This window comes from Tuber melanosporum (assembly GCF_000151645.1).
Source record: "Tuber melanosporum whole genome shotgun sequence assembly, scaffold_325, strain Mel28".
In the NCBI taxonomy this organism is placed as follows: domain Eukaryota; kingdom Fungi; phylum Ascomycota; class Pezizomycetes; order Pezizales; family Tuberaceae; genus Tuber; species Tuber melanosporum.
In genome coordinates this window covers 7664-26553 of record NW_003299003.1, presented here as the reverse complement: position 1 = coordinate 26553, position 18890 = coordinate 7664, and the positions used below count along the sequence as shown (strand labels likewise).

General features: G+C 48.5%; 5 protein-coding genes; 3 read left to right on the top strand and 2 right to left on the bottom strand.

Annotated features, from left to right (window-relative positions):
- The first annotated feature begins 512 nt into the window (after nucleotides 1–512).
- On the top strand, nucleotides 513–1140 carry GSTUM_00001977001 (uncharacterized protein). XM_002839243.2 has 1 exon: nucleotides 513–1140. Exon 1 carries the CDS (start codon nucleotides 604–606, stop codon nucleotides 1021–1023), a length of 420 nt encoding a protein of 139 aa, XP_002839289.1. The 5' UTR covers nucleotides 513–603; the 3' UTR covers nucleotides 1024–1140.
- A 3302-nt stretch (nucleotides 1141–4442) lies between these two features.
- On the bottom strand, nucleotides 4443–5828 carry GSTUM_00001976001 (uncharacterized protein; the record flags this gene model as incomplete). Its single annotated transcript, XM_002839242.1, has 1 exon — nucleotides 4443–5828. One exon carries the CDS (start codon nucleotides 5826–5828, stop codon nucleotides 4443–4445), a length of 1386 nt encoding a protein of 461 aa, XP_002839288.1.
- Nucleotides 5829–10102: 4274 nt separating this feature from the next.
- On the top strand, nucleotides 10103–10984 carry GSTUM_00001975001 (uncharacterized protein; the record flags this gene model as incomplete). The annotated part of the gene is made up of 1 exon (XM_002839241.1): nucleotides 10103–10984. The coding sequence occupies one exon, from the start codon at nucleotides 10103–10105 to the stop codon at nucleotides 10982–10984; it is 882 nt and encodes a 293-aa protein (XP_002839287.1).
- Nucleotides 10985–11357: 373 nt separating this feature from the next.
- Nucleotides 11358–13016, bottom strand: GSTUM_00001974001 (uncharacterized protein; the record flags this gene model as incomplete). XM_002839240.2 has 2 exons in its annotated part: nucleotides 12742–13016; nucleotides 11358–12695 (listed from the first exon to the last, which is right to left on the bottom strand). Exons 1-2 carry the CDS (start codon nucleotides 12853–12855, stop codon nucleotides 11358–11360), a joined length of 1452 nt encoding a protein of 483 aa, XP_002839286.1. The 5' UTR covers nucleotides 12856–13016.
- A 288-nt stretch (nucleotides 13017–13304) lies between these two features.
- Nucleotides 13305–14412, top strand: GSTUM_00001973001 (uncharacterized protein). XM_002839239.2 has 4 exons: nucleotides 13305–13401; nucleotides 13484–13514; nucleotides 13573–14009; nucleotides 14062–14412. Exons 1-4 carry the CDS (start codon nucleotides 13340–13342, stop codon nucleotides 14141–14143), a joined length of 612 nt encoding a protein of 203 aa, XP_002839285.1. The 5' UTR covers nucleotides 13305–13339; the 3' UTR covers nucleotides 14144–14412.
- The last annotated feature ends 4478 nt before the right edge of the window (nucleotides 14413–18890 follow it).

The following is an 18890-nucleotide window of genomic DNA, read 5'->3' as shown; positions in this document are numbered from 1 at the left end:
AGTTGAGATGCTGTCCGAGGGTGGTTTGCTGTTGCTGTATGGTACTGGTGGACTGGACAAGACTGGAACGCGACCGGGGGTTGAATTGGGTACTTGGTGAGAAGTTGGACAGTTGTGTTGTGTGAGTCTTGTACTGGATCCTTGGGTAATAATGTGCTTTGGTCATGGGAGGTCACTCGGATGCTGGAAACAGAAATCATGTGTTGGATAAATTTAGATTTAGAAGTGACACAAGCTAAGAGAATTGCGGTTTCGATAAGGTTTGCCTTTTTTTGTTGTTGGAACTGCGTGTGAGCGCTACGTTGGTCCAATCACTCTCGACTGCGCTTTGACCGGCCCTGCGATTCAGGGTATCATACCGGTATGCTATATTGGAGTGTGTGGAATTGTGTAAGTGATGGTGGTTGCCTAGGTGAGGTGCTCTCCTCTCCTGGCTTCCGTAAATTTCGGCCTCTTATCAATCATTAGCGCTCCTGATGTGCACCACCTCAGCTTGGATTTAGACGTGATCCCAGATGGTCCCTTGGAAGTATAGCTTTCGAATTGTATGGGGTGTCGGAGGTCTCATAATTGTTCCCGAACCTTGGCCTGGGGCATTCCCAGATGCGCTCTCATCAATGCCCACAAGTTCCGGCCTCACTTCCAGCTTTTTCCGGAGAATTCAATGACCCCTGGGTTGTCTGCTCCCCTGACATGCCCGAGCCCCGCCGAAGTTCGTATCCCCGGATGAGTTCCTGTAGTATTGGACCATCCATCCACCGAGGAACCCGGGAAGCGAGCATATGCGCAACAACCTCAGTCGGCAAAAATACGGCACCGCTGTCACTCCCGGTGCCCCAGGCTCGCGCGAATAGTTCATCCCGTCCAGGCATCACGCCCGCCATGTGCCCAAAGATCAGGAACTCTATCAACTGCCCGATCTCCCCCATGTGCGGGGAGAACACGTTGTGGTGGGGGTGCTCCGGGTACTCGGCGAATCCCTCCGGCTTGAGCTCCCAGCGGAGCTTTCTCGGCGTCAGGTAATCCCTGTTGTGCGGCGCGTTGATCTGCGTGTTCAGGTAGTGTGCCAACTCGTGGAAGAGGGTTATGTAGATTTGGTAGATTAGGTGGACGGGCGATTTTCCGTCTCGCTGCAGCCGCTCTATGGCGTCGAGTTGGTCACCGTTGATCTCGATGGAGCTGGGGTCCCTGTTCCGATTGTGTTCGCCGCAAACCAGTAGGTTCGGCGCGGGGCGCTGTCGGACGATGATCTTTGGGAAGGCCTTCGAGATCCATTCTATCAGATAACCGACTTCTTCCTCCGTGGCTGCTGGCTCCTTTTCGACGTCGTCCGTGCTGGGATCTAGGAACCGACCGCGGGTGGCCCGGGTTATGATCGTGTACTTGTAGACGATTTCGGGTCGGAGAGCGGTGTCCTGGACCTGACAGACTAGTTTGAAGATATAGCTGTCCGGACTCTCCGGCCGTCTATTTGTCCCGGGGGATTTTTTTTTTCGGAGGTCGTAAACTTCGGGCCGTACCACCGTTTCTGGCGGGACAGATATCTGGGGAAAAGGGCCCACAAGGAGCGGAAAATTGCCTGAGTAGCATATCAGCGATTCTGTTGGGTCATCGAGATGTTCAGGGGTGGGGGAACCGGGGTTTGCCGCTCCCAGTTTTCTGAACCTCTCCAGGGCACCTAGAGACCTGCGCGATTGTTTTATGAGTTGGGAAAGGGTTGTGTTTTCCGCGGGCAGAAAATCGTTCTCCCCATCGGCATGCTTTAGTGCACCGCCTTCTGGGACCGGGAATACCCGTTGTCCCGTAAGTCTCTCCCCCTTGATCCCTTCCAGCTCCAGGACAGTAAGACTGTCCATCCCCGAAGATCCGTGGGAGGACGATATGGGCCCGATGTACGGGAGGAACTGTGGAGAAGACTCAATTATAGTCGGGGAAAGCCCTTGAATTCGGTTCTGGACCTCCGCCATGATATTCCGGGCGTCCGCTCGGTGGCGGTGTGTCTGGAGCGTGCTAATCTCTTCAAGAAAGCCCCAGAGATCTCTAGTAATATCTTTAGCCACATCCCATTCTTTTTGAGAGAGAGTGGAAGTGGCGGGCCGACTGGCCTGGGAAAAGATCCTTTTCATGGCGGTGAGGGATGCCGTTATCTTGTTCGGTTTGCGAAACGATAGTCTAAAAGTCCTGAACATTTTGTTTAGGAGCTCTTGGTCCTTCACAAATGGTCCCTCATCGGGCTCCCTTTGCATTATCGGTTGGGTGAACGATACTCGCGTTTTTTACTGCCCTTGTGTATGCTGTCCTGGGTAACTCTTCTAACAGGCTGAGATTGGTCTGGGTATTTGAGTTTCACCTGGTGCTCGAGCTCAAATGGACGTGTTGAAAGTGGTGTCATTGAAATATTGGTTAGAACTTATTATTCAAATAGCCAAAAACCAGGGAGTCAGGCACCACCAGCACATGCTAGCCCCGCCTTTTCAGATGGTTGGGGAACCGGATTTTTTCTTTTTTGTTTCTTCTCCGAAGTTCGGAGCACCCGCTATCAGTTCTGTGGATCCTCACGTGCTGGAGTGCATTGGTTAGAGTATCTTTGCGTGTATGGCAGGAGTGGTTTGTTTCGGGTCGCGGTATTCATTTTCCCCATTGTTTCTCCGCTGGGGGAATTGGGAACTACTGAAGGGGAGTAATAGGAAGTGTGGTGTCAAAAGGGGGGCTTCGTTTAGCTGTTTTTTCCGAGGAAGGTTTTGACGATGGGTGGGAAAGCAAAGGTGTTGCAACAGTATGAGCTCATGGCGACGGCGAGAATCTAGCATACTTTGCTATACAATTCCGGCCGGGGGGTTCTGGCAGTTCTTATGGCGGCTTAAAGAGCCCATTCCTTGGGACGGGTTATTGATCGCGATTGAGTAGAGCATGGTATATCACTCGTCGACCTTTCTCCCCTTGGGAATTGGTTAGAAGGAGAGAGATGGGCTGCACCCTGGACTGGAAAGTGTGAGAGTTTGAAATCGACTGGAAATGTTTCCACTCCCTTTTACTAAAGTTACCATTGAGAAGTCTTTCCTTCGATTTGAGTTTTAACGGCCCGTCGAGAAATATGGAGAACTGAGTTAGATAGAAATCTGAGACCCCGGGAAGCCCGAGTTCTCCGAGATCGGGTTACTACCGCCGGTCTGCTTTGCCCCCAGCGATATTTGTTAATCTGGCGCAAAGCGTTCTAAACGTGGACCCGGGCCATTGTGTCATGTAATGCCTCTGTTTTTACCAGGGCCCAGGGTTATATATGGGAACAATGACTTTCAACTATGATATCCTGATCGGAGGGCCTCGCTTTTATGATACTCAAAAACTTTTTTCTTTTTTTTTCTTTCAAGTTGGATAAATGAGAAATTTGATCCATAAGTGATATGATACCATATATGAAGATTAGGAAATCGTGGTGTGAAATATATGGAGCACAAATAAAAGGAAAAAAAAAACCCTTTTAACCTAACTTGGGTGTAAACTGAGCTCTGGACAATGAGTATCATATGTCATTACTCCCGCGTATAACCCTGTACAGTACAGTATGATACTTACCTTTATAAAATGGAGTCGCCCCACCATCCCTATCTAGCATATTTGTCGCCATGTATCATAGGAAAAAACGGAATGGGGGCTTATGACCTTAGGGAAAGGGATTGTGTATTTCGGAGGTTGTAAAGGGATAATATACTTCTGTATGAGGGAGTGTTTGGATAATAGGGAAATAGAACTGGGGGGGGGGGAAACTCGGAGTCGCTCGGGACATGCCGGAGGATTTTTTGAACTTGTGGCGGATGGGATATCCATGATTGGGGGGTTCCGGAGATGTGGTCTTGTTGGCTTGGGGTATGACAACTTGGAGTTATAGGGGTGGGGAAGTTTCAGGAATTGGGAAGTATTAAGCTGTCGTTTTTTACCGGGTGTATTTTCAGTTGGATATTCGTGATTTACTTATAGGGGGGGTTGTGGTGTAGAGGGTTCGTGGAGGCTATGTTCACTGGTGAGATATATCATACCGTTGGACGCTCGGGTGCTGCCGTAGGAACTCGAATACACAATCCTTGTGCTAGGTAGTCCAAAATTTCCTCCTCTGGAAAAAGGGGCGAGAAACAAACACGCGAAGAGATATGCTCTCCAAGACAAAAAAAAAAAAGGATGGAACGTCGGACCTTGCTAAGAGAGGCAAGTCTGACATCCTGGTACAAGGATTGTCTACTCGAGTTATTACGGTATGTGAATACAGTATATACCTGGCGTCCGTGTCTCTATGTATGTCGGATACAACAGCTAGCAAGTGTGAATGCACGATTTGGAGCGTTAATCGTAGCGATTGATCCTAACATTATAAATTCTGTATTAAAGATAGCAATATTGGCGAGTGATAACCGGTGTTTTCCTCCATAATCCACCTCTGAACCCGTCTATTTCGCCCAGATAACACCCACACGATCGACTTCATCCCCACTCCTTCCCCAGAACCCAGCAACCCTGAAACCGCTCTCAGGCTGCTCCATGTTCACACAATCGTCAGTGGTCCTACCGGCCTCCAGCGTCCTATCCGCGCTCGTCGTAACCCTCAAATAAAACACGCGGGTATGCCCATTCTTCTCTCCAGAGCAAGCGTACACGCCGACAATGGTCTCTCCAGCGCCCAGGGTAATACTCGTAGCCTCGCCGCCACTGCCGCCGTGTGAAATTTCGCCGATGCTATCAAATGACGCCGAAATCTTATCCACACGTCTCCCGCCGGACAGGGTGAGCGTTGTGATGCTCGGAGTGGTGGGACTCGCTGACAGCGCGGGTATATCATTGTAATGGTTACCATGCGGGCCTCCAGCGACATTCGACAATCGCAAATTGCCGACGGTCCACTCGAGCGTCGCGGAGAGCGGGTAATGGTCGCTCAACGGGTCGTCGGTGGTCGGGTGCACGAAGACCCTGTGCTCGTTCGTCATCCCCGTCGCGTTTAGCGTGAGCACTGGGGAGGACCTGTACAGGATCTTGTCCACCGTCTCGCAAGCGCTCAGAGTGGCCTGGTCGGTAACGGTGCTCGGGAAGGGGAAGGGGCAGCTCAAGGCGACCCCGTCCTCGGCCGGGGCGACACCGCCTTTCCAGGTCTGAACCCAGGCGTCGGTTGCCGCTGCGCCGGATACCAGAGCTCGGGCGGAATCCGAAATGGTGGTGTATCGCATGTTCGTGTCGCCCATTATCACCACGGGCATGCCCGCCGAGAAGGTGTTTATGTGCTTGACTATCTGGGCCACGTTTTCCCTTCGCGCCTTTCGATCCTCGGACTGGCTGCCAGCGTCTGTGTGGAGGTTGTACACGTCCACCCAAACGTGCGGGTCTAATTGCACGCGCATGAATGTGAACCCTTTCGGCGTGAGGCAGTCGCCTGAATTGATGAAGCAGTCGGTCCACCCTATTCGGGTAAAGTCCATGAATGGAAAATTGGAGAGGGTGTTTAAGCCGTCGCCAAATGGGACACCGCCCGACGTGGGGGTGCGGTGGGGGTGGGCGTCGGAGGCGTAGAGGGCGGCATGGTAGTTGAAGTCTTCTTGAACGTTTATAAGGTCGTAGTTTGCCAGGCGCTGGGATATGTAAGGGGTATTTCTGGAGGGCCTAGAGGAAGATAGTAGCTCTGAGATTGTTAGTCTAAAAAAGGAGGAAGAGGAAGGGAATATAGGGGAGAGAGGGAGAGGGGTACCTGGGAGACCGGCAACATTGTAGAGGAGAGTTCTGAGCGATCCAGAGCTAGCAGCTTCGACTGTAAAGAGAAGGCTACCAATTACCCAAGTTCGTAGCATCATGATGGCGCTGCTGCTATGAACGAACCAATTATTTCTCTCCAGTTCCTGACAATCAAATTTATTTTCCTGGGTCTTTATACCCAACTTCCACTATCTCTCCCTTCCTCTATCACACACCTCTACCAGCCAATTTCAAACTTTCCTGTGAGCCGGTGCCCCTAATTTTCATATCGTACCCACAATAGATCGTGGTAATTTCGGGATATCACTTCCACGCTCCGCCCGCATCAACGCTACCCGTGGCCAAGGTGCTTTCCTTGGAAATTCATATTATTCCACTATCCAGCTCCGGAGAGTCTGCGAGGTTCTCGGATAAAGTCGGATATATCGATCTCATGGAGAAGGTGTTTCCCATGTTTGATTGCGCTTCAGGTTGTACTCATTGTGGAGTACAGCACTTCCGTTGGTGGACTGGGATCAGCACGTGTTTGTTGAATCCTTAGGGAGTTTTTTTATTTGGAGTGAGATAGAGGAGTTGCCTTGGGGGGGGGACTAATGAAGTCCTCGAGATGATCCCCGCTAGAAGTGCATGTATATTCCAGATTGGGTATCTTCATGTGTGTGATTAGCTGGTCAAAAAGAGCTAGAGGTGGGATGGGCTTACTACCTGCTTGCCTGATTGGGAATAGAAAAGCGTGTGTTACCTATTAGCTGCTAGATATTAGCTTCTTTGTTTCTCCACTACAGTGTTTACTGCCAGCATTTTTGGAAAGGGCGTCAAGTAAATTAAATGACTCTATAACCTTATACAGTAAACAACAGTAGAAAAGATCCTGGAGTTTTGGTTAAAAAAATAAGAAGCGGGCACCTTGTGTTGACCGAATCCCTTTTGATATCCGTTGTATATGGTATGGGGAGGAAAGGGTTCTTCTTGGGCTATCGATTTTGCCTATTTTACTTGAGGCGGAGTGACATTATTTGTCACTCGGATATAGGAGTTGGGGGTTGGAATTGGATTAAAGGGGTGGGAGGTGTGAGTCTGGCTATAGTCGTTCGAAGCGCGAGGGTTCGGTAGGTAAAATCGTAGTGGTGAATAGAGGAGGAACATTAGACAGAGTGTCGGGTTCTGCTGCTCCCTTTCCCCTTATACGGATGGGAGGCCTCGGCCAATTCTCTCCTCCGATGCGCTATTGATTTTCTATCCCTCCTTTCAATTATCCGTGGTCTGATTACCGATCTGGATTATTAGAGCACTCAGGGACCTAGTCCTGGAAAGAAAGTTGCCAAAAGGATGATATCAGAGAAAAGTATACGTAAAGCTTGTCTGACTAATCGTGGTTTAGAGATTTAGTAAAAATCTTAATGAGTTTCATAACGCTCTTTGGGGGACAGGTCCTTTGGAATAATGACCCAAGGCAGCTGAGAGGGATTAAATTAGGGACTTGAAGCTACAATAGTATTCGAACTTGAAACACCGGCAACATTTTGTAAATTAGGGAAGCCTTAAGCCTGGCCAATTGGCTTCTGGTGCTACTGGTATGGCAAGACACATAAGGTGCAGTATCACATATCATACAAATTTTTTTTTTTTTTGATGGTTAATGTATTTTTTAAACAGCTTAAAACATCGAGCAAGGGAATGTAGTCTAATGAACATCCACAAAAGCATAATGAACCTTTTCTAACAAGGAAGTTTGTCAAGACAAAACATCCTAGAATTTCACCTCCCTTGAGACAAATACTAAGCATTACGTTCCGGTTGTCTTCCCCCGTGGTCGTCTATTTGGATGGTGGTTTGTTGTCTCGACGGTGGAGACTCATCCGGCGCTGCAAACTCTGAAGTGAGCCACGAACAGAGGAATTCAAAAGGGTGATTGAGGAGCGAATACTTCTAGAACCCCATAAGCATTCTGAAAAATAATAATAATAATAATAATTGTGCGCCCAAACTTGGATTAAGGAAAAAAAATGCTGGGGGGTAATATCAAACGGACCTTCCAGAAATATTGGATCTCATAGACCCCAATGAAAGTGCAGATTTTGATCTCGGGAGTGGAGTGGGCGGAGCCCCGGGTTTCATATTGGCCTGTTCCAGGCTTTTGAGATTTTTGGTTGGGGACCGGATGGCTTCGGGAGCACTAGTTTGTCTGGACAAATTCTGTAGTGCAGATGGTGGTAAAGGTTTTCTGGGAACATTGAATGTTGGGGGAGTGCCTGAGGCTTGAAGTGTACTATCAGGAAGAGGGGCGGGTAGAGAGGGTAGAGGGGAATTTTTAGAAGGAGGTGGTCTGTTAAGGTGTAGCGGCGAGTTTGGCATTAAGGGAGGGTCTGGAAATCCACACATTTCTATGACTCTCTCTCTTCTAAATGCCAGTATTTGAGCCATAGTCTTAGGTAGTTCCTCCTCCTCTGCGGTATTTGGTGCAGGAATTAAGTGCCCTGGATGCGGTGTTTGGCCTGGATTTCCCTGCTCCCTTTGGGCTGGGCCTGGACGACCTGGAGGAACTTCCCGATGTGCTGGGAGTTGAAGTCTGCTAGTAGAAAGCCTGGAATGTGAAACCTGATTGTTGTAATGTCTTGGCGATGTCATTTCACCAGACTTATTAGATAACAATTTGTTCCTGCCCATTGACTTTCCAATTTGGGATCTCTCGTTCAGATATTGGGCACTTTGGCTTCGGCTGATTGGAGAACCAACACTACCCATTCTCTGATGTAACCGATGAAGCCTATAGCTACTAGAATAACTTGCTGCGCTTGGACTCGAAATTGGTTGTCTCTGCGCCGGAAAGCTATTTCTTTTCGCTTCCAAAACAGTAAGTCTAGGGTGTCTCTCTGCTTGACGGAAATGTGTAGCCTCAAAACCTTTGTTCTGCCTTTGAGCAACGTTAACCCCAACCGGGTAACCAGCCTCGTATTCACTTCTTCCATTTGAAAGATATTCACTATATGAATTGGAGAGTTCTGTGGTCAGCGGGAGAAGTGCCGGATTTCCGGTTGTGGCGTCATCTATCCTGCCGTCGTCATCCAGGTAAAACAGTGTCGGAACTTTTTGGTTGCGCTCCTTACGGAATAGAGGGTGATTTTCCTTATTTGGGCCAGCAGGGTCTGGTGGAAGATTGGATCCTGATATACTCTCCTTAAAGCTCTGGAGAAGTTCCGAATGTGTGAATATGGGCTTTTGTGTTGGAATAGCCAGGGAGGTTGAAGCAGTTTTTTTGGGTGAAAGAATCTCAGAGTATACTAGCGTAAGATTACTCTGATCATCGCTTTCCCTGCTCCCAGAGCTTCTGGAGGAGAAAGGGTATTTACCCGCCGCTGCTTTCATTGTGCCCCACATTGTGTGCTGGTGAAGGTAGTGTATGGTGAAGGTAGTGTATGGTGAAGGTGGTGTATGGTGGAGGTGGTGTATGGTGTCGTATTGAGAGGACGGACTTTGATGCAATGGATATCAACTGGGGCCGGGACTGACGGTGGAGTTGTAGTTTTGTCGGGGCTTGCAGAATAGAAATCGGAATAGAAATCGGAATAGAAATCGCCGGGGTTTCCAGCTCCTTTAAGGTAACATGCAATAGATATCGGCTAGGGTTGAGACTGACGATGGTTTTGTAGTTATATCGGGGCATGCGGAATAGAAACGGCCGAGACTTCCAGCTCTGTGAGGGTAACATAGAAAATTTGATATCGTATCGGCATGCAGATATCACCTGTCACTCCTACAGAATTGTGGAATGTGAGATGTTCCTGATCTGGGAGCACCCCCGCAATATATTGTGCGTTCTTTGACAGTGTCAATTCTCTAAACACCCTTACCACATCTTTCAATATCCAGTTAAGCCAAATTGTGCTTCTCCTTTACTCCTATAATGGAGGTGTGTTACATAACAGTGCTAATAGAGAGCGAGGGAAGCACAATTGGCACCGGTGAGTCTGAATCACAATCACTCACTCGGTAGCAAGAGATAGTGGGGGGAGTTGGATATCGTCATCCAGCCTACGATAAGCTGCAACAAGGACATGTCTGCGTGTTGTAGTATGAAATCACAAGAAAGTCTTCGTGGATTTAAGGGCCCCGTTTATCCCTCTTAGAGGGTGAGAGGGGCCACTTCTACCGGTCGTGCCCGTGGACTTTTGTCTGCTACATATCGTCCCGGATTTACGGCAGGGGGTATTGGGGTGCTGGGGCCAGTAAGCTATCTACCCAGGGCAGGACCAAATCTACCCCTTGGTCCTACGTGCATTACTGCCAAGCCGGAACCTTGGGTTCTACCGCCTCCACAAGATCCACAGAAACTCTATAATATTCCCTCACCCGCTTCAGCAAACCAACGATGCCACCACCGCCCCTCCCCCCGCGCCCCAAGACCCCGCGGATAATCCTCTACCACCAAACCCACTATACATCTTCTAAAGAATACATTTCCATCCTCCCGCTCCTCACTGAAAATACCGGCACCACACACGTAATCCTCGCCGCAATCCATCTCAACAACCCACCTGGTAATATCCATCTAAACGAGACACCGCCGGACGACGCGATATTCGAGACACTTTGGGACGAAGTGCTTGTGTTGCAGGATTCCGGCATCAAAGTCCTTGGCATGCTAGGCGGCGCCGCGCGCGGCTCCTTCGAGCGCCTGGACGGTAGCGAGCAGTCTTTCGAAGCGTACTACTGCCCGCTCCGCGACATGGTGCACAAGCACAAGCTCGACGGGCTGGACCTCGACGTCGAAGAGGAGATGTCGCTGGAGGGGATTATCCGACTGATCGATAGGCTCAAGGCAGACTTTGGACAGGAATTCTTAGTCACACTTGCACCCGTTGCTACTGGGCTGATTAATCAGAGGCATCTGTCCGGGTTTGATTACCAGATGTTGGAAGTTCTGCGTGGGGGCGTGATCGATTGGTACAATGTCCAGTTCTATTGTGGGTGGGGGAGTATGGCGGATCCCCAGTGCTACGATCTGATCATGGCAATGGGGTGGCCACCGGAGAAAGTTGTTGCTGGAGTTGTTACGAATGCGGCCAATGGGAGTGGGTGGGTGGGAATTGATGTGCTCGTTGTGGTGTTTATGGAGCTGGTGCAGAAGTATCCCGGATTCGGAGGTGTGATGGGGTGGGAGTATTTCAATGCTATGCCTGGTGGGTTGGGGAGGCCATGGGAGTGGGCGGAGAATATGGCGAATGCCATGGCGATGGGGAGGGCGTGGTAAAAATGGAGGCAGGTGCCTTTAATACTCTTTCTGTACAGTTACTTTGGGGTTTACTCTCTCTTATAGGACAGAACAGTTTCACTTCATGTCCGTATTTTTTCATTTTTACGATATCAGTCGCATGGTGTAGGATGGGTAGAGCTGAGGGAAAGCTGAGGGAAGTCACGATGATGCTTGATTTTTGTATATAACTAGCTCAATAGATTGATGCGACTATCATATAAGGTTCAGGATTGGGGCTAGGATATTCGGAAGTAACTTCCGTACCTTAAGTCTGGTTTTTTAACGTCTTATGGGATGAATTATTTTGCTTCATCTAATACAAGAAAACGCCCCAAAGCATTGATCCCCATGTTCCTCTAAATCTAAGCTCTCAACTAGCGCGAACATCACTCTCCATTCCCGTACTTGTCCCCGGCACCTCAACCCCTTTCGCAATATCTCGCTCATCCTTAATGGCCTGCTGCAGCCTCTCTGTGACTAACTGGGCGCCCGTCCCTGTATCTAGCTTCTGCTTCTTCTTTTCGCTAATTCCTTGGCACTGGGCACTTTTTCTGACATTCAGAGCTCCCTTCTTTATCGCCTCTTCGGGCAATGGTCTATAATAAGGTTGACAGCGGTACCATGGCACTAGCCTATTGAATTTGACACCATCAACCTCGATCATTACCCCTTTAGCGCCTTCCTCGAACGGAGTGTCTGGACCGACCCATCGACCATTCTCATCCGTCAACTCTGGATTTTGGTTTAGCTCGGCCTTGATGATTTTTTGAACCTCCATTAAGCAAGTCTCATAGGGTTCCAAAACATCCCCACCCTCGCTTGCTCGAGCAGAACTTTTTGCAAGCAGTGCCCTAACATCCGTATATTTTGGCAAGAGTGCATGCCAAAGTTTAAATAAATGTGGTTTTATCGCCGTTATCGAGGGATCTTGTAATAAGAGCTTCCGTCCCCTCTCCTCGAGTCCCGGTAAGACCTCTTTTCGGACAATATCCAGATACTCCCTGCCCAAAATGTCCATTCTCGGGAATCTCTTTTCCCAATCTTCATCCGATTGGAAGATGGCCGGATTGTAGAGGTTTCCCTCCGCACTCATTACACCATCTGCGCCTGTAGCATCCAAACAACGCTGCACATCCTCATGCCAGAGGATATTACCGTTTGCAAATAAAACAACCTCCTTTGGAAGATTATCTCGGATATACCGTATGACACCCCAGTCTGCCATTCCAGTATTGTGCCCCTTCTGGTCCCTTGTCCGGCCGTGAACAGTTAAAACCTGTGCTCCAGCATCAACCACCATCCGCGCATACTCCAAACTGCGTTCTCTGGTTTCCAAGATTCGGATCTTCGCTGTAACCGGGACCTCGAGATCTTTGTGTAATTTGGATACCAAACTGCGGATAAGTCCCCAATCCTCCTGCAAGAAGGCCCCATATTTTCCTTTCCGAGCAATACCCTGCGGACAGCCAAGGTTAAGGTCTACACCGTCACAATGTGGTGCTACGTGTTGCGCAGCAGAAAATAAATCCTCTGGAGTGTTTGAGCAGAATTGAACGAAAAGTGGGCGGTCGGGTTTTGAACCATCGAGGGGTGGATAAAAGGATTGGGATCGGTATATGGGAGTCGTAGCAAATAGGCGGGAGTGGAACATGGGTGTGTAACAGAGGGTGTTTGGGGGTGAATGGCGGCGGGAGAGCAGTCGCCATGCCTGTGTTTGTTAGTAGAGGTAAGGTGGGAAGGCAGTGTTAACGGACTAATTCTGATTGCTCGACCATAGGAGCTACCGCCGTCTTCGGAGAACCCAGGGAGTTGTAGAAATCTCTCCCTGTTAGTTTGGGCTTCGTCTTTGGCGGGACTTCCGAAGCCATTGGTGGGGTTTTGATGGGGTTAATGGTAATGGAAGAGGGAAAGCGAAGCGATAAGGCGGTGAGCATGCGGGGGAAATTGGAAATACGAGGGAAAGAGGCGGGATGAATAAGGGGCTTCAGCTTGAGTGATGATGATATTGTTTAAAGATTTGAAAGCTGTTTGAGACGTTCGGAGGTGAGAGGGGAAAAATGGTGAAAGGTTTAAAGTATGATGGGCGCCTGCCTGTGTTTAGATCTAAAAATAACTTTCATGACTCTTGTTCAGGCTAAGTTACAGTACTTGAGGCTCTTATGGCTGAGGGCCGACATGCTGTATGTTTCCCCATCTCCGGGAGAAATCAGTGTCCCCGGCGATGTATTATTAAATTTTGTATTATTTATTATTACAAACGCATCGACTTATTTCCCACTTTGTCACTTTCTTTCTTTCTTCACGACACTCGCTCACACCAAAATCTCCACCTTTTACAATAGCCTCGGTTTAATGTATCATCTCGCGAAAGGCCTCTACTTTCATGTTACCAGCAAAGAGGAGTACTCTGTTCTGTAAGATCCCCACCTCTGGCGCTTGGATACCCCGCCAAACAACTGACCGCCTGTCGCACTCCCGCTGACAACTCTCAACTAGCCTCCTGGGACTGGACAATGCTGGGAAAACGGTAACCTATATTCTTACCCTCTAATCTCCTTCGGAGGCTACTTACTGACACCAGGTAGACCCTTCTCGAAAAAGTAAAATCAATTTACCTACCAAATGCCCCACCCCCGCCAAAAGAGGGCGGAACAATCCCGACGGTCGGCCAAAATGTTTCCATAATTCCCTTAACCTCTCCAACTATCTACCTTAAGCTCTGGGATATTGGTGGCCAATCCACCCTACGCTCCCTCTGGAAAAGCTACTATTCATCCGCTCATGCAATCGTTTTTGTCATTGACAGTACGGACGTACCACGCATAGAAAATGAAGTTATAGAAGTACTGAAGGAGGTCGTGGAGCATGAAGAGACAGAGGGTGTGCCAGTGTTGGTATTGGCCAACAAGCAGGATCGCGAGGAGAGCTTGGAGATAGCACAGTTGAAAGAGGCTGTCAACCCTATTGTGGTCAAATTAGGAGCCAGAGATAGCCGCGTTCTGCCTGTTTCCGCTCTGGAAGGGTGAGAGTTAAATTGCTATTAAGGCTTGAATGTGTCTGCTGACTCGGTGTAGAACTGGTGTCAAGGAAGCCGTGGAATGGCTGAAGACGAGAGTTATGTGGAATAAGGAGTCTCGACCTCCTACTATGCGCTGATATCGTAGCATCCCTTCTGGATGGAGCGTTTATCATATCCTTTTCTTTTCGAATTTTTTTCTTTCTTGGGTGTGATTTTATGCGGTTCGGGAGGGGAGTATTAATGGTTTCATTTTCAGTTCATGGCGTTATTGGGGATCTGGTTTGCTTTTACTACAATCGCGGCTTAGTTTTTAGCTGAAGAGTTCTAGGGGTAAGGGTGCTGTCTGTCACTGTTCAGGTGTGTACGATACCAAAAAGCGCGCTCCATGGCGACTTATTGTTTAGCATGCGATGGGATAGCCCCTGTTTCTCTATATCAACTACTGGATTTCACTCGGGGATAATATTCAAGGAATAGCAAAGATCAGGTTCGAGCTGGAACCAATGATCTGGGCGATACATGGAAGCACATCCCTTTCACTCCCTTTCACTTCTCCTATCTCGAGTGAAGTACCCTCCTCTTTGAAAGTCTAAGTGACAGGTCCGCTGCATACTCAACGCAATACTACCTACGCACCACTACGGGTGTATAAATAACTACCTCCGCAGTAGTAGCAGGTGGTGTTGGTATGGAGACAAATTTTGGTTGGTTTATTAACCTGGCGTTAACAAGGATATATCCAAGGTAGAATAGTACTATACGGGTTATACGGGTGAGTATAGCGAGAGGTGGAAATAGGTCGTTTGAGAAGGTATCGTGATGAGGGTTCATCCAATCGAGTTCGTGAAAGTATTATAGCCCTATCAGCCAGAGCTTAGTCAAGTATCTTATGCCCTTTTTTTCCCCCCTCTCTGAATCAATACTAAGCTGGGCAATTTTTTTCTGACCTGGGGTTTGCCTCTGGGAAAATCCCTCCTATCGTGCTGGGAGTTCTTTTTTGACAACTTCTGTGAATAAGATTACCCAACCGAAAACCACCCCGAGAAACGAACCCCGAGAAACGAACCCCGAGAGACGAGATTTATCATACTATACTTCATGCTGAGTATTTCACCCCCCGTTTAGTTGTTCGGTCCCTACCTATCCTTATTTCAGTTCCTCGCCCTTACATATCTGTCTGTCTTCGTTTAGTTTAGCCACTAAATTACTGATACGAATTGTCTATATTGTGATAGAATTTTTACAGCTGAACTAAACTCGATATCACCGGTTTCTCTATACCCTCTTTTCTCGCTAGTATACTCGGAAATCCTCCTATTGGTTCACCAGGCTGCAAACTCAAACACACGTTTCACTGCTCTAGCCATTGAGGCATTCCTTAAGTCTTAATCTGAAGTTGTACAAATCTTTTTTTATAGAACTATTCGGGATGTCGTTGCACGGGCTAGGAATCTCTAAAAAAAAAGTATGTGTAACCGATACCATTCACTCATTGTCTGTCCTCCATACTCCGATAAATGCCTTATAACTTAGGATCAAGAACACAATGGTATTGGCGATTAGGCTGACATTCTATTTATCAAGGATGAGGGGAACGCCAATTATCTTGAGCAAGACTTCGGTCTCCTTGATCAGCTTGGACCACCGAGTCATAATTCTCATCTTTACCCTACTCCGCCCAAAGTTACAAGAATTGTGGAAATAGAAGAGAGACTTGAGCCTCCATCTCCACCGTTCGCCCAAGGTAAAGTATCAAGCAGAATACGCGCGATGTTTTCTGGAGATCACCCGGCACTGAAAGTGCCAGCTGCCATGCGCTGCGCTCCCCATCGTGCGCCAATTGCCGCGACATCGGACAGTGTTGTTCCCTATATAGTGCCTCATGAGACCGCCAAAAAAGAACACACAAAGGACCAGCGCTTGGCTCCCATAACTCCTCCCACCAGCCCAAACCGCGGTCGTCGTTACCCGTGGGAGCCGAAAAAGAGACATCCTCTGCCACCACCGGAAATAGAGCCTTTCGTACAGGCTCCTCCAATCAAATTCCCTCAATTTCGATTGAGCCCCTGGGAGCGACAGGATCATGTTAGTAATGGGTTGGATTTATACAACCCGGTTGCATCTCACTCTGGCGACTTTGGCGACTTTGACGACTTTGATAGATCTTACGTTCACCCAGAAGACGGCATTGGGTCAAAGGGCTCACAGGGTGGGTCGGGCCCCAATATATCTCATAAGAGAAGCGGATTAATTCACACTATCGCTGCGAGGAAGCAATATCCGGAAGTGGTGAAAACCTCCTACTCACCATCTGGCGATGGGCGCATCGTAAAACAGGGCATCTTGCCAGGGTGCACGGCACCATCAAGTAGAAATCCGCCAGTTTCTCAGCCCAGCCCCCCAGTGAACAAAGCAACAGATTCCTGGCTCAGCGATGGCGAAGAGTCCGAGACGGAAGATTCGCCAGGCACTCCCTACTCCGAATCAAGCCAGGAAGAAACAGATGATAGCTTGTCAGATGAATCCCCTCTTAAGGCGCTAACCCAACCTCGCCGGCGAAAGAGGCACAAAATTGATCTGGACGCTCGGCGCGAGCGCGGCAGTGCTCTTCTACCTCCTGCTCCGCACCTCCCGGAACATGAAAGACCCACTAGTAAAGTAGGGGTGGTGTCGCCGTTGTTTGGTCCTGAAGCTGTCACGACTGCTGCGCTGCTCTTGGGCACCGGTAAAAATGTAGATCGGGGGGATCCCGTGCAAGTGATGTTTAAACGGCCAGTGGTTCATTATAGGGATCTAAGTACCGCTGGGGATAAATCATTCACCTGGCGAGAGGGAGTTCGTCCTGGAGCCTCTCGGCCATCTGGAGATACGGAGAATATTCGGGGAAAGTCTATTAACAATTCCGTTGAGCTCAGCCATAAAGTTGAAGAGTCAAGAATACCTAACCTACCTAACCTTCTTTCTAGGTATTCTTCTGATAAGGACAAACTGAGCGCCACTTCCTCCGAGATGGAGCTAAATCCCCCAAGAGCAAGTATGGAAACTGTCGAAGACACCAATACACACTCTCACCATACCGTGATTACCCAACCGCGCCGCCAGATCCCCCTCATCAATGGGCACTGGGTACCCAATAGGGCGCTCCAGGCAGGTGCTGTTTCTGCCACCCCAAGCACCCACCGCAGAATCTTCAAGTCGCTAGCAACCCTCACAACTTCCAAATCCGCCCCTCAGCCTTCACAACTCGTCCGGGGAAGAGGTACCTCAGTCAATACACCCAACCTGGAACCACCGGAGATACCGAGGGATACCAGTTCACACTCTTTCAGGATTAAAGGAGCTGGCCCCTGGCTCGCTAAGCACTTGCCACAGAAAAAGCTGGCCAATCCGTTTCACTTGGATGTCCCTGTGCTGGAGGCGAAAAAACCACCGATCCCCGACCCTGATGAGAACTTCGAGAAGTTTCTACGGGCGAGGGCTGAGGTGGAAGAGGCCTCGCACCGCCCCGGCAGGAGAAGGAAGCATTTGGGTGGGATTTGGGAGAGCCAGAGGGATTGATAGGTGGGTATTCCTCCGTATTTTTTCTAACGACAAGGGAAAGTGTTGGTTTATTAGCTATGTTTTGGATATTGTATGCGCGGATGGCGAGGTACGAGTAGGTGTCATACAAACACTTCGCCAGATAACGGATGGGTACCTTTTTCATAGAACGGGTTTCCAGAGAGTGATAAGAGAGGAGGATATGTTAAGACGGATGGATAAGTGAGTTGATACGCGATATTTGCGTTTAAGAGCTCTTATCTTGGACATGCATGTATCATATCCCATGGACCCGAATATAAGTATCTCTGTCGAGCCTTTTTTTTTTTTCTTTCGATACGGAGGCTATTCTGTTACGCGTTTTCGCTGGTATAGGCTCTGTTTAACATGTCACCATAGAACAAACTCCATATCTCTTGAAAGGCCGATTTTTACTGGAGTTAGAATACCTTTCACCAGGGGGCGCGGGGGGAGTTCATATCCACATAGCAGCTGCCTTGACAAGTGTTGTTGTGAAAACAAAAGTCCGTTAAAAAAGCCTGCAAGTTGAGCTATATTCCAAGGAGGAGCGGAATGTTAAACTATTATATTGGTAACAAAAGCGCCATAAAAGCCGGGGGAGCGACATTTTTCTAGTGTGTCAAATAAATAGGATCATACTCTTCTGACTACGGGTACGAGTACTTCTTACCTTCACTGCCCATTTGCGTCTAGCCTAAGCAATTTTCCTCTGTTGAACTTTGCATGTCATGCTTTCATACTATTGTGATGCTGTGTTGGAGTATCGCTTAGTCACCTAACTATACGGGTTATTATGGTGGTTATCATGGTGGAGCAGGTTTCTTATGTTCTCCGAGAAAGTTTCTTCCGGGGGAACTTAAAAGGGGATGATCACCTTTTTCACCTTTGAAGAAAACAAACAATTTTCTTTGCCGATCTGCAACCAGTGGTCTACGAGTACTCGAGTATCTCTCTTCTCCTGTTCTCATCTCTGCCGAGGCTGATCTACTCCATGCACTATTCCTCTCTCGTTACCACTTGGGGAAAACCTCCTTACAAATAATACTCGTAGATTTCTGCTATCACAACCTCCGGTTCTTAAATCTCGTTGCGCTTAGTCTACCCAGTACTCGAGTACCCATCTAGCAACAGTAAATCCACTGTGCTTTTGTTTTCGTTTTTTTATCTTTTTGTCCACGCCAGAAAAATAGTTTTTCAACGAAAACACAAAGGACACAATTTTCCACCAGCGTGGCCTGGTTGGGGGCTTTGTGTTCCGGGTGACGAGCCTCGCTCTATTTTCTCCTTGTTTGCTTTGGTTAATTGATGGTATTATTAGCGAGA